The sequence below is a fragment of the Leptinotarsa decemlineata genome, unplaced genomic scaffold (assembly GCF_025532065.1).
Source record: "Leptinotarsa decemlineata unplaced genomic scaffold, Ldec_3_MD MMD2_tig00000199_RagTag_RagTag, whole genome shotgun sequence".
Classification (NCBI taxonomy): Eukaryota; Metazoa; Arthropoda; class Insecta; order Coleoptera; family Chrysomelidae; genus Leptinotarsa; species Leptinotarsa decemlineata.
The window spans coordinates 8,403,655-8,418,164 of NW_027412544.1; the positions used below are offsets into that span (position 1 = coordinate 8,403,655).

The 14,510-nt window shown below is 32.2% G+C and overlaps 2 protein-coding genes across 3 annotated transcripts in view; one reads left to right on the top strand and one right to left on the bottom strand.

Moving 5' to 3' along the window:
• exd (PBX homeobox extradenticle) overlaps positions 1-12,029 on the top strand; it is a 27,985-nt gene extending 15,956 nt beyond the window's left edge. The window contains exon 3 of one of the 2 annotated variants that reach the window (XM_074172895.1): positions 11,738-12,029. In XM_074172895.1, coding sequence (XP_074028996.1) covers positions 11,738-11,932 — 195 coding nt within the window. In that variant the 3' untranslated portion in view covers positions 11,933-12,029. Of the gene's footprint in view, positions 1-3,094; positions 3,683-11,737 lie in introns of those variants that run through there. The other variant, XM_074172893.1, reaches the window with a different exon arrangement.
• Positions 10,788-14,510, bottom strand: part of THADA (Thyroid adenoma-associated protein homolog) — a 40,015-nt gene continuing 36,292 nt past the window's right edge. The window contains exon 20 of the mRNA XM_023155973.2: positions 10,788-11,327. Within this exon, the coding sequence (XP_023011741.2) occupies positions 10,911-11,327 (417 nt within the window). The 3' untranslated portion in view covers positions 10,788-10,910. The remainder of the gene's footprint in view (positions 11,328-14,510) is intronic.

A 14,510-nucleotide genomic window follows, 5' to 3' on the forward strand; every position in this document is an offset into this window, starting at 1 on the left:
AATAAAAACATGAATCAATTGTCTATAGAAGTTATATAGTAGTCAAGAACAATACAGGGTGGGCCAATGAAAATGAAACAGTTGATGCAGGACCCGTCGATTTTTATTTTGAATCAGAAATTAACCTTGGTACTTCCACCCCCTCGGTTGGTTGAGACCCAACACTGCTGAAAAAAAATTAGAACCAAAATTACCGGATGCAGAAATTCTTGAAATGAAAACTTATGTCTCAGGAGACTTTTAAAGTGGAATGAAGAAAAATTCGAATTATTGCCGAAAAAAGAAAATGAAAGAAAAAAAGACCCTACTTGTAGCAGAACCTAGAGAAAACAAAAAAACGATCAGTGATAGAGCACTAAAACTCCTGAATCATTGTGAATAAGAGAAATGTGATTACATACAAATGTAAACCGAAAGGACGGAATAAATGAATCATCTACAGTATCAAAATTAAAATAAATCTAAACAATAGTTTGAATCTGTCATTGATGCTACTATTAATGTGTTAAGTTTCATAATAGTGTTCCTAAAAGTTCCTAAAAATGAAAATTTCTTGAGAAAATAGAAGTTGAAAATAAAATTACCTTTATAGCTGGAGAGTTCCTTTGCTTTTGTATATGCAGTTACAGATTACGCTCGGATATCATCAACCTCAAAGAAATGCATATATAATATAGGTATTTACTAATTATAAGAGATCTAATCTAATCTAAAAACTAAATGTAGAAAATAAATTAAATCATGTAACGATTTTTTTCACAAGAAAACAGAAATATTTTTATACAAAATCTCAAGTTACAAGACTGGTCGAAGGTATGTGAAGTGAAAAGTAGTGATATAAAGTATATTTGAAATAATTTTTAATGAAAGTTTTCCTCTGAGACATGTTTGTAACAAAGCAAAAACGATACTGAAAGATCCTGAGATTGAGAAAAGCAGAACTAAATTTTATATATCCCTAGTGATATTAAACAAAAATCAAATCAAAACTAGTAAATCGGTAAAATGTATACTTGAAAAATTCGAGAGGTATGGAAATCTTGGAATTGCATTAGATTGGTCCATATCATACCTAACAAAACGAAAACAATGATTTAAAAAACACTGGATGGAAAACAGTTGAATCTGATATAAAAAAATATAATATTGGTTTTCCCCCCAAGGCAATATGACAGCTCTATTTTTTTTTTCAAATATTGCATCCTGTTGATATATCCTGTAGCATCACTAAATATATAGTCGATAGTTACCAGTTCTAATTTGTTAGATCTAACTCAACAAAGGAAAACTCTTAAGTCAGGTAAATAATTGATTCACAAAAAATAATCTAATCTTGAATGAATTTTTCAAAAAGGAAAATGTGTACTTATCTCAATATTTCAGAGGCCAAAATAAGCCTCCATCCTTGGAACTAGAAAAAAACAACTATAACTCGAAGTTTTTCTTTGATCCAATTTATTTTCAAACTCATTCGACAGATGTCAAAGGAGTTTGGAAATGTGAATATTTTTCATGAGGGAGTCAGATTTTGGCCTCCAAAACGTCATGTACCTGTGCAATTCTTAGCTATTTTTTTGGTGGATGCATGTGGGTTTGGGTATGTTTCCGTGGTCAGCATCTGCGTTTCTAAAGTTCTGGTAGAACCGAGTCTTGAGTTTTTCATTGTTCGACTTCGGCTTTAATGCCATTTTGAAAAAATGGAAAATCTTGCCCTCCTTTAGTGTCAGCTCTACGGTAACATTATTTTGGATGTTATGTCCCGCAAATTTGCTAATGATACTTTTGCATTCAGAATGTAATAAACAATTAATGTATTACATAAACTCAGCGATGAAAAGATACTATAGCTAAATATTTTTATTCACTATTTTAACTTCAAATACTTTTTAGACTCTCTTAGAATTAAATGAAATAGGCAGTTTGAAGGACGAACCATTTGTTTATTCAGTTGAACAAATGGACTAAAAGGTACAACTGGAAACTTTAGAATACAATAAATCCAAAACAAGCACTTCTCTGAAACACCAGAACTGCAACACTCTTCTCAATGCACGTTTCACCAACTAAGTTGGCAGCTCAGTAGATTTCAAATTCTGAAGACGTCAACTTGGTTGGTGAAACGCGCGTCGAGAAGAGTGTTGCAGATCTGGTATTTGAGAGCAGGGCTTGTTTTGAATTTTAAATATATAGTGTTTGCAAATGGAAACTATCAAGTTGGAGAGTCGAGAATGTAAAACTCTGTGAAGAACCTGTTGTATCTTTATGTTAGCTTTCACTTTAATGTTCAGGGTGTATATCTTGTGTTCCTTCTATAATTTCTTCATCACATTATGTATCTACTATAATTTTATTAGTTATCATTTTTTTTAATTCTTAGTGCTTTTATAATAGTATACACATGAAGTTGTATATAGTTGTGTATAATAGTATACACATGAAGTTGTGTATACTATTATTTATACAACTAGTAAAATCAGTTTTGATCTGCCGCTGTAGGATTTATTTCGATATGTTTCATACAGAGTTTTTCACACAGAGTGTTGTGAATAAAGGTACATAATAATTTGAAGTTTTGTAAGCCATCTTAAGTAAGAATACCTATAGATATGAATTTTTCTCTTTTTAAAAGAATATTTTTCAAAATTGAGGGGAAGGAACTACTTTGACAGTTTAAATCATCACTTTATACATACATTATTGTGATTTCAAAAAAGTTACTACTCAAAGTAAAAATATTGTTCCTATCATATATATTACAAAAAATGTATTTGAATCTATACTGTGATGTGAAACAATTGTACAGCATCTATCAATATTATATTTTCTAAAACTTGGGATAATGAATAAAAATTTGTTGTTGTTGCTCGTTTGCTTTTGTAACTAGTTTTAATTTTTGGAGTTGACAGAGCCATTGGGGATCAAATAATATTGAAGTATGTTTCCATCATTCATTTTTAGATAATTGTTGTAAGACTGCTTGCAACATTCATAAGAAACACTTCAAATTGCTGAAAGACCCTGTATGAACAATACATTTTTCTCTTGATCTGCCACTATTGATGAATACTTTTATTTACTTAAATTATTGTTACAGATATGTAACTGGTTTGGAAACAAAAGAATTCGTTATAAGAAGAATATTGGCAAATCACAAGAAGAAGCTAACCTCTATGCAGCTAAAAAAGCAGCTGGTTCATCACCTTATAGCGGCAGACCAACACCTATGATGTCTCCCGCACTAGCTCAAGATTCCATGGGATACTCTGTGGCCTCTGCATATGATCAGGGATCATATGATGCAAATAGTTGTGGATATGATCCTATGCACGGTCAAGATTTGTCCCCTTAATTGGTTTAATGATGATCAGTCCACAATAATACTATTAATATACTTGTATACCATACTGAATGTAAACTATAAGTTTTTAGAATATGCTATAATTGTTTTGTGTTTTTCCAATCATAATTCAAGCAAATATAGAAACTTTATGTCTATTCATTTTGTGACACTAGGAGTTGTGTTGTCAACTGTCTAAATGATTGATTTTTCTCTCAAATGGTTATTGGATACATAGATTAAGAGATCATTTGTCACTTAGTTTAAGTTCTATTGATTTGATGTACTAGAATTATAACAATAACATGGTAATTAATAAAGATTCACCACAGACACAAGAAACAATTTTTTGCGTTTGATAGGATATAGTTCGATAAACTGCTAGCAAAATGATAATGATAATAATAATGGTCTTTATTGGGTGAAACAAATTAGAATGTGCTGATTTCTCAATACCTAACTAGTAAAACTGACATTAGTCTGTATTTTATTTTTTTTTCTACCTGCTTTAAATAATGGTTTCACTTTGTCAATTTTCGCATTACTAAACCTGTTAATACAGAAAAGATTCATTGATTTACTTATCAGTGGTCTTAATTCTGATTCAACTTTTTTGACAATTTTTATGGTAATTCTATCGAATCCTGGAACTTTTCTCGAATATAACATACTAATTTTTTCTTCTGGTTTAGTAGACTTGAGAAACGTGAGATATACAAACATCTTGTAGTTCCTATTTTATTTCCATCCAAATATATATATTCAATTTCATCATTTCCATGATTCGTCTTATTATATAAACTTTCGTTTATTGATTTACATAAAAACTTTTGGATGTTCGAATACCTTTTTCGACTAATTTATTATACTAATCATATAAATTTGCTATAGGTTGATTGTCAGGATAATGTTTCTTTTGTGAAGGAATTTGTCACATTGCTTTATTTATCTCAAAAAATCTGCACTGAATCAGGGTTTGGAATTTTCTCAAATATGCACTGATTTCTAATATTTGATCATATAATTGATTTTTATCATCAAACATATCACATTTTCATTGAGAGAATTTATATTTCCTTTACTTATTATGTTATTATTTTACAATTATTCAGGGAATTCATTAAACAATCGTACATTGTCATTTCAAACAAATTCTAAATGACTGGTAAAGAGGAATAAGGGTATTTTCACGTTTTTCTGGTAATATACCAAAATTTAAATAAGTTGTTCATTATATAGCAAATTACTTTACAAATTATTTACAAGGAATATTCGGCTACACTTACGGAAACACCATTATCACCACTGCTGTAGGCTTATTTTTCAATCTATGTCCACTCGACAGGACACTCCTGGTGCCATAATGTAAAATCTATTTCTACTTATGGAGACTTCACAAGGCAGTTTTTGCAAAGCCAAGCTTTTTGACATCATCTGCTCTAGTTGAAACTAGAGTCCAAAAAGAAACCATTTGTGATCCAACATCACACAGCTGTTTCGATCCCATAGCTCTCATAAACTGTGGTAGGTTAACTTAGGCACGTCATTTAAATAACGATGAGATTGGAACCTTTGGTGTGAAAGAGAGAGAGAGAGAGAGAGAGAATATGCTTTATTGTATACATGATAAATCATGGTTACAAAGCTTAAAAATAGTACAAAATAATACATATAAAATATTAAAATCAGTACAAGGTGTGTGTACACACACACCAACAGACACACACATGCATAGTGCATACATTGAAAACACAATAAAGTCCTAAGCCTGAGTCAATTTTTACAAGAGAGAAAATATATATATATATATTTATGTATATCAATCTGGATAACAATGTGTGAAATTATGAATCATAAACCTAAACCACAATATCGCTTTACGAATATTTAAAAATGAATTATTACTAAGAATTTTGGAGTATGAATAGTACAACTATGATAGCGTGTCACTGAAATATTCCTCAAGGTGGTAATACGGTCTAACAACCAAAATATTTTTTACAGCTTTTCTGAACTGCTTAAGAGGTATAATGTCTTTAATTTCATCAGGTAAATGATTGAATATTTTGCATCCATTGTAAATGAATGAATCTTTAAATAAAGTGGAAGTCGGTCTCGGAAGTTTAATATTATTGTCTTGTCTAGTAGTGTAATGAACTTGGGGTGACCCAAATCTGTTAATATGTTTCTTTATTAATGTAACAGTTTCAAAAATGTATAAAGCCATTACTGTTAGAATTCCGAATTGTTTGAATAAAGGTTTGCAAGAGTCGCGATAATTAGCTTTGGACATATATCGTATAGCACGTTTCTGTAAAACCAGAATACTATTAAAGAGATAACTACTGCAGCTTCCCCAGAATGCAATACCGTAGCGCAAGCGGGATTCGATTAAAGAATAATAAATCAATTTTGCCGAATGCAAGTCTAATTCCTTGGCTACCAATTTAACAGCAAAACACCCAGATGATATGTTTTTCCTTAATGCTGAAATATGTTCATCAAATTTTAGCTTACCATCAATGAATAGTCCTAAGTATTTAGTATATCCCTTACTTTCAATGCTACTTACTCCAATATTGATATCATTAAGCGTACATTTGAAAGTAATTAGATTTGTTTTTTTAATATTAAAAGAAAGTATATTACACTCACACCATTTGGAAATTTTGGATATATCTTCAATGATTATTTTATTTAAATTCTGGAGAGACGGACTGTGCCAGATGATGGTAGTATCATCGGCGAATGAAGTGAATCTACCGGATATATGTATACTTGTCAAATCATTTATATATAATAGAAAAAGAACTGGACCTAGGACAGACCCTTGTGGAACGCCAGATCTAATTGTTTCTAATGAGGAAGATTCTGTAGACTTGACAATTTGATTTCTATTTAATAAATAGGACTCAATCCACTGGTATGAAAGTCCCCTAAAACCATAATAGTTCAGCTTCTGCAGCAGTATTCTATGATCAACACAATCGAAAACCTTGGAGAAATCACAGAACACTGCCGCAACTACCTCACCCTCATTGATTTCAGTATAGATATCATATAGTAGGTTAAAAACGGCATCGATTGTATTTTTATTATTTTGGAAACCAAATTGTGAATTGCTGATGATATTATGTTTGTTGAGAAAGTTTATGATTCTTACTTTCACCAATTTTTCAATGAGCTTAGCAATAGCAGGAATAAGTGCGATTGGACGATAGTTAGAGGGATCATTAGGGTCACCTCCTTTATGTAATGGTACTATTACTGACGTTTTCAATTGTTCCGGAAATATTCCAGTGTTGAAAGATTGGTTTATCAGGTGAACGAGTGTTTCAAGTGCTTCATCAGGAAGGTTCTCAATAATACTTATGGAGATTTCATCAATCCCAGTTGTTTTTTTATTTTTGATTATAGCTACCACTTGTTTTAGTTCTTGAAGTTCCGTTTCATGCAAGACAAAGGTTTCTACTACTTTGAATCGTTCAAAATTCTCTAGGGGATCATCATTTGATGTTATGTTTTTTTTTATATTACCAGCGACTGAGCAGAAATAATTATTCAAAGTATTAGGTGAAATAGGTAGATTATTATTTCTTGCCGATTTTCCTCTAAGTTCGTTAATTATTTTCCAAGTTTCAACTGTTTTATTATCCGATTCGATTATTTTATTTTTATAATGGCACTGTTTAGCCTGTTTAATTATTTTCCTATAAATATTTCGATACTGGGAGAAATATTTGTGAAAACTTTCATCTTTGGTATATTTTCTTAAATAATGCAAGCAACGCAAATTTTTTTCTGATATTTTAATACCTTTAGTAATCCAAATTTTTTTCTTCTTAGTTTTAATTTTTCGAATTGGAAATGATTCGTTGAAGACATATAAAAGGGAGTTATGGAACTCTGAGAACTGAATATTTTCATGTAGTGAAAGAATCTTTCCCCAGTCGATGTTTGAACATTTTTTATGAAAATTACTGTAATTACTTTTACTAAATATTCTTCCTAATCTATGATTCTTTTGATTCTTGTCCAAGCTAATATTTAAGGTACACATTATGGCTTCATGATCAGAAAGGCCTGATGGTAATACTTTACATGATATAGAATCAACATTCATATTAGAGCAGATGTAATCAATAGTTGATTCTGAATACTGTGAGATTCTTGTTGGCGAGTCAATATGCATCATTAGGTTATATGAATCAAGGAGATTATTCAAATATTGTGTTTGATGGGAAGTCTCACTGTAATTAATATTGAAGTCACCAGTTAATATCATAGTAGAAGAAATTGGTAACTGATCAAGAACCTGTTCCAAATGATTGAAAAACAGGTCTATATCAGAAGATGGAGCCCTGTAAATGCATAAAATATACATATTGATTTGCTTGCAGTAAATAACTGAAATCTCAAATGATTTTTCAATAGTTAAACTTGTAAAATTTATGTTCTCAAATCTTAGCTTCTCAGAAAGAGATTTTTTAATAAGTATCATTGTACCACCATGAAGAAATTCAGATCTGCAGTAAATTGATAAAGTTAAATAATCAGCCAAGAAAAAAAGTTCGTCAGCTTTTAGCCAATGCTCAGTTAATAAAAGAATGTCAGGTTCACCTATACTAGTCAAAAATGCATAAAGTTCATTACTCTTGTTCCTAGCTGATTGAATATTAAGTAACATCAAGGACATTGACTGTTCACTCCTGACTTTACCTATAAAAAAGGTATAGTTTTTGATGAACAATAAGTATCAGTGTTCTTGAACTGTTCCTGAGTGATTTCTGTCACACAGCAATCATTACTTGGTAATAAATTGATTGTTTCTAAATCCCAATTATCAATGAGGTCCATTAGTGCTTTGGCAATATGAGTTTTTGGAACTTTTTTTAGTGAAAATCCATCAGTGTTGTAGTTTTTTTTGCGAATAACATTATTGCACTCAAAGAATTGTGCTGTACAACTGCTAAGTCTAGAGAGATATTTTTTGAAATTCAAATTGCTTTCATAAATCTCTTGATTTATATGTGCAATGTCGTATCTAAATGGCTCTGAAATAATAATTCTTCGGGTGTGAGCAGATTGTTCAACGAATTCCTTAGCTATCATCTGGTTAACTTGATTTGTCCACAGAATGACAATATCGTCGTGGGTGAAATTGTTAGATAATTGGAGTGCAGTTCGAGCTAACTCTCTATCACAGGCTCCTTGCTTCACAATAGAAGATACAGAATAAAATAACGTTTTATTAGACATGTAATGAGCTAAGTCTTTACCATGGACATTCGATACTATCAAAATTCTTCTTTTGGTTGTTTTCAAAGAGGTATTGGTTCGTTGACATGTTATTTCAGGCTTACGAGGGTGAGTGAGTGTTGTTATATTAATGTTCCTACCTTCTATTTCGTTGTTGTAAGTCGTCTGTTTCAGTTTAAGTAGCTTCAGTTCCTCCACATATGCCATATTGTCCATTGTGAGTGTTTCAATTGATGTTAGCATATTATTTTTGATGATGTTGAATTCTTCAATTTCATTCATTAATCTTTGTAGCTCTTTAGATATTTCCTCATTTTTATCTGAAAGCTCTTTATTTCTTTTCAGCATAGCTACGTTTTCTATCTTCAGCTCATCAATATTCCTTTTATATTCGTTTATGTCCTTGATATAGCCTTGTTCCGTATCAGTCAATACATCTTGTAGATCTAGTGAGGATCTTCGTAGTCTTTGTATGAACATATCCTTTTCTCTGATTTCTTGATTCAATTTATCCACAGTATCGATTAGATGCTCTAGTTTTTCTTCGTATTTGAAATTATTTGTTGCTGCCTCCGAGTCTTTCAATTTTATTTCTTCTTTTAGTTTTACAATATGAGATTCAAGTGCCGCACGATTCTCTTCCTCCCTGGTTCTTGCGTTGGAACATTCTCTCGAACATATGATTTTGTGACCTTCCACATTCGTTGCATATTTTTTCCTATCTAGACAGCTGCTATGGAAAATGTTATAACATTGTAAACAGCATACTACTGAAAGTTCCTTATTTTTACAACATTTGAAGTTAGACGACATTATTCAATAAAGGCAACATTAATAATTGAGTTACCTACGCCACTGGACTATTACTTCTTATCTGGATGTTGATAGACTTTTTCTTCTGTTGGACTGTTTTTATCATTCAAAGTTTTTGTGCCATCTATATTTTTGCTATTATTTTTTTTGTAGACCACAGATATAGAACTGGATATTATACATAATTGATCGACAGGCAACACTCCACAACTACGTGATATGCTTCTAATAATTATTTCACTTGAGAGAACTTTTCTTTATGAGCGTTCACATATAAAATTTAAAGGATTATTCAGACTATGTCGGCTGTTATAAGCTTATTTATGAGAGCACATGTCACTACATGAGAGCACTATGAGCAAGTTGAATAACTTTTTTCGAGATCAATTGCCCTAACACCAAACTGATATTTTTGCACTCGACGCACTCAGGTAACAAATTTTAGTATATAAGGACTAACCAGACTAGACTAGGCATCAATTTTCTTCTCCTCAGGATGCTAACTTTGTTGGCGAAACGCGCGTCGAGTGCAAAAATATCAGGTTGGTGTTAGGGCAATTGATCTCGAAAAAAGTTATTCAACGTCATTTAAAGACAACTGGGTCCAACAATGCATTCGTTATTCAGTCTAGTACCACAGATGAGAAATTTGGCGTATCATAACAGCACTGTCTGGTGTTGGAGCTTGCAAAGAGAGACAAAAAACGTCTGCTATAGAATCTTGTTTGATTGATATTCATGAATTGAGTTTTCTGCCGACGGCATAGATGACGTATTCGTAAGGGGAGATGTCATCGCCTTTAGCAAATCATTCGTTGGTCAGCCTAGCACCACTCATGAGACCTATAGCAGGTCAAAACAGTTCTGTTTGGTGTTGGATCACGAATGCTATATTTTTGGGCTCTAGTCTCAAGTAGTTGCTGAGCAGTGAGAGCTGCAGACAAAGTTTTCAATCAAAAAGTGTTATTTTCTTTAACTAATAATCAACGAGGTGTGATATGATCAAGGTAGTATGTTGAGAAAGTATGTTTGGTTTTGGAGTTATTCAAATATATTGAATACTGTCACAAATTATGCTTAGAGATTAGGTATTAGACATGCTTGAAGAAGCTCTTGTGTAGCGAAACACATGTTTCAGTTTTTTAAACTGTTTATATGAAAATCTGCAACAGTGTTAAGTTTCTGAAATATTCATCTTGATTTTCATCGAATACCCATCATGTCTTTTTCAACACACAGGGTTATTGGTGGTTGATTTTATTTTTTCTGTCATTGCAAGTTTTCTGTTATATTTTCAAAATTTATACAGCTAGACCATTTACACAGGATAAGAATCATATGTCGATGCGGAAAGTCCAAAAAAAATAAAAGTATGAGATACTGTAAAACATATAATTAAGAAGTCAACAGTCACAAAAATAGGGTTGACGATGAAATAAATTGATAATACTTAATTATTTAAGTTTGGTCAATCTCAATTACACAAAATAAAATTCCATAATCATTTATACTTTAAAACTGGCTCATAAATATATCTAATGATCCATTTAACATTATACAAATCGACATGCTCTACATGTTTTGTTAAATAACCTAGAATTGTATCATTCAAATATATTCTAAACCCATTCATAAAATTATTATTAATTTGATATCGTTCTAAAAACTTAACTGTTGACTTTAAAGCACATATCACAGACACTTTAGTTTTAACCAGCATCATAGGAGATGGATATTTTGAAAGAGAGTCCAGTAGAATTGTTGTTACCAATAATGCATGCTCTTCTATAAATATTGATCTATCTTCATATCTCAAGCCATCTTCGAGAGTCCACAGCAATTTGTGAAGCAAATTCCCGCAATATTCCATGAAGGGGACATTTTCTGCATGGAGATTCAGTTCGCCTCTTTCGAAAACCTGAAAATTAGAATAACTCAAATCATAAATCGGAAATGCCAATCAATTACTCAGTATAGATGTGTTGATTTCATCAATTTCACTGTGCAAGAAAACTAACTCATTGTAACCTCAAATCATATAACCTTAAATAGTTGACTCAGTTATATCACATAAAAATTTCAAATTCATAATTGATCGAGGTCAATATTATTTTCATATTAATATTACTTTTTGAAAACTGAGCATATGATTTCCAACCAATAATGAATTGAACATTACATTGCAATTTACTGAAATGTCAGGTTAAAATGAAAATATTCAAACATAACTTTGAATAACTTTCTTCACTGTGAAGAAAAATTTATAGATATTTGAAGTAATGAGCTCAGTATTTGAAATTTAATTTTATATTTGAATTATTGTTACAGATAGGCAGCTGGTTTGCAAATAAAAGAATTCGTTATAAAAAGGATATTGGAAAGTCACGAGAAGAGGCTAATCTATATGCAGCTAAGAAAGCCTCTACTTCATCATCCCAAGACTCTTTGAAGTACTCTTCAGGATCTGCTTACGACCAGAATTCAACTTACGGTGTAAATAGTTGTGGGTACGAGCCAATGTGATAAATTAATAATTAGTTGAGGTAATACTACAAACTTTAGAAGTGATAAATTTTCTGACATGTTCAACTGTAGCCTGTAACTATTTTTCAAAATAAAACTTCTGCAAGAAAAAATAAATATGTGATTGAATGAATGAAATTCTAAGAAATAAAAGAGGTGAGCAGACATATAAGTAGCAAAACTTCAAACTCATGTTTGTTATTTTGTTAATATTTTAACATTATATAATCCATAACCTTGAACAGATCAGTAAAGATAGTTGACCATACCTGAATTCTCAGTATTAATTACTACCAATCTGTGAACCATAAGTCAGTTATACTAGTAATGAATGTCAATGTGAACACATTTAGCATTATAAAAGAAACTACACTTATCTACACACTACAGAGCCTTCTAGGAAATTCACAATGTATTTAAGGTACTTGATTGGATAAGGATTAATGTTGTATTGATTAAAATTGATTCGTAAATAAGCCAAGGATAAAAAAAATGGTTATTGTGGGTTATCCCACATATACCATCGCGGATTTTTTGTAGACCTTTTTAAGGTGTACAATACTGTAGTACATTATTTTGATCTATCTCGTAGGGTTCAGCCAACGTTTGCAATGTAAGCTCAAAAAAATCTGTTTATTTAAGACATCATATTAGAAACCTCTAATGCATGTTATAAACATATAAACCTTCCTCTTGAATCACCATTTGAAAAACCCGCATCAAAATCCGTTGGGTAGTTTTAAAGATCTAAGCATACATAGGACCAGATAGCGGGGAGCGACTTTGTTTCATACTGTATATTGATTGATATCTGATATTGATCTCTGCTGTGATTTGAAAATTACTTGATGACATACTAAGAAGGTCTTATGAATGCTTTGGGATTCACCAGGTTACTGCTTGTGAGTTTTTGCTCAAGTTTAAAACTCTTTTTACAGTCTAGGTACTGTGCTTGTTTGGCAAAGCATGAAGCGATGCCAATGACAGGTTCTGGTTCAATGAAATTGCTGGCAGCGCCTTCCCTTGTGAGGGAGTCAGAAGGTTCATTACCTTTCAGTAATGCAGACCCCAAACAATTAAATCCTGACCAGAGACAATTTGTTAAATCTTTCTATTGAGGTGTCTTTTTAGGCAATCCACTACCAACCTGGATGTTGTCCGATGGGTGCCAAGTGGTTTCAGAGCTGTTTAGGTATTCGAGCATATTTGTATTGATTTGTATGAGTTGGTTTCCACCAATCTCTTCATACATGAATAAATTGCATAGATTTCCACCTGAAATATAGTCGCATAGGTCTTGCTGATATAAAAAAACATTTAATTTTCAACAAAACGTACTCAATTACAGAAAATGCTAACATCTCATTCCTGTACTATTAGAAAAATTGAAGTGTGAATATATAATTGAAGTATGGCAACATCACACATCAATTTGATTAATTACACAAAATATGATTTACATCATTAAATCAACATTCTATTAGTCTAATGGTTGGTTTTGTCAATATGTATTGAAAAGGAAAACTTATAAGATGTTATATAAGATATAATATATATAAGATGTATAAGATGTTAATTTTTTTTACTATTTTCTTATAATGTTGCATTTTTGAATCTGTTTCTGTTTTTCCGTTAACCAGCTGTCGCACCCCTACGAACGACAACCCTCAGAAGTCGAAACTTGTGCGAGCTAAGGATTGACGAGGTCTTACCTTTTAACGTATAATTCCTAACACGGTATACGAATACACTTTGTTTCCAAGCACCAATACCAGATAGCCAATGTTGACAATTTGAAATAGATAGAAACTTACTGTGAAGCTAAACCATCAGCAAATAAATATTGAAACATTTATGGTTCAACATAGATCATTCATAAACATTATGAATGATAAGGGCCTAAGTTAGAACCCTGGCAATGCACCTGAACCAGATATCCTGGGTGTGCGACTGTATACATCTGACTGACTGCCAATCAGGTCCTTACTAGATTGAGGAAAATGTACCCTGGTCCGACAACTTTGGAGTGGATTATTTTTTACGAGGTATTTCAGGCCCTAGTAGCACAGCCTGTCTGCTCTGCTGTGAAGCATATCAGGTTTTCAACATTTGGCAGCAGAATCCCACTTTTACCACCAAATAAAATAGTCTTCTATAGGAGAGAGACTGGGTTTATTTTGTTGAGTTTGAATAGGTGTTAGCCACAATAAACCGCCACGGGTTGCAGTAGAACGTCAAGCAGACTGGACGTATCTACCTACCTAGTACTGCCTCTTCCCGGAAGATTCATACCTCTCTACTCAGGATCAGAACTGAGTGAGGCAGGTTATAGTTGACTGTTAGAGTCATGAAGTTGGAGCTCATTTCCAGAATGCTGTGATTTTTAGTGTCAACCTCTGATCTGCTATGCTTCTCATAAGCCTGTTTTATGCATTCAGCAATGTGTCCTTCTAGCCTATCTTCGGAAAGATGAGGAGGTGGGTCTAGAAGGATTTTCATGGTCGCTGATGGTGTGGTGTTGGTAGCACCGCAGATAGCGAGTCAAACCTGTCTGTGTGATCAAGATAGCATCGCCTGT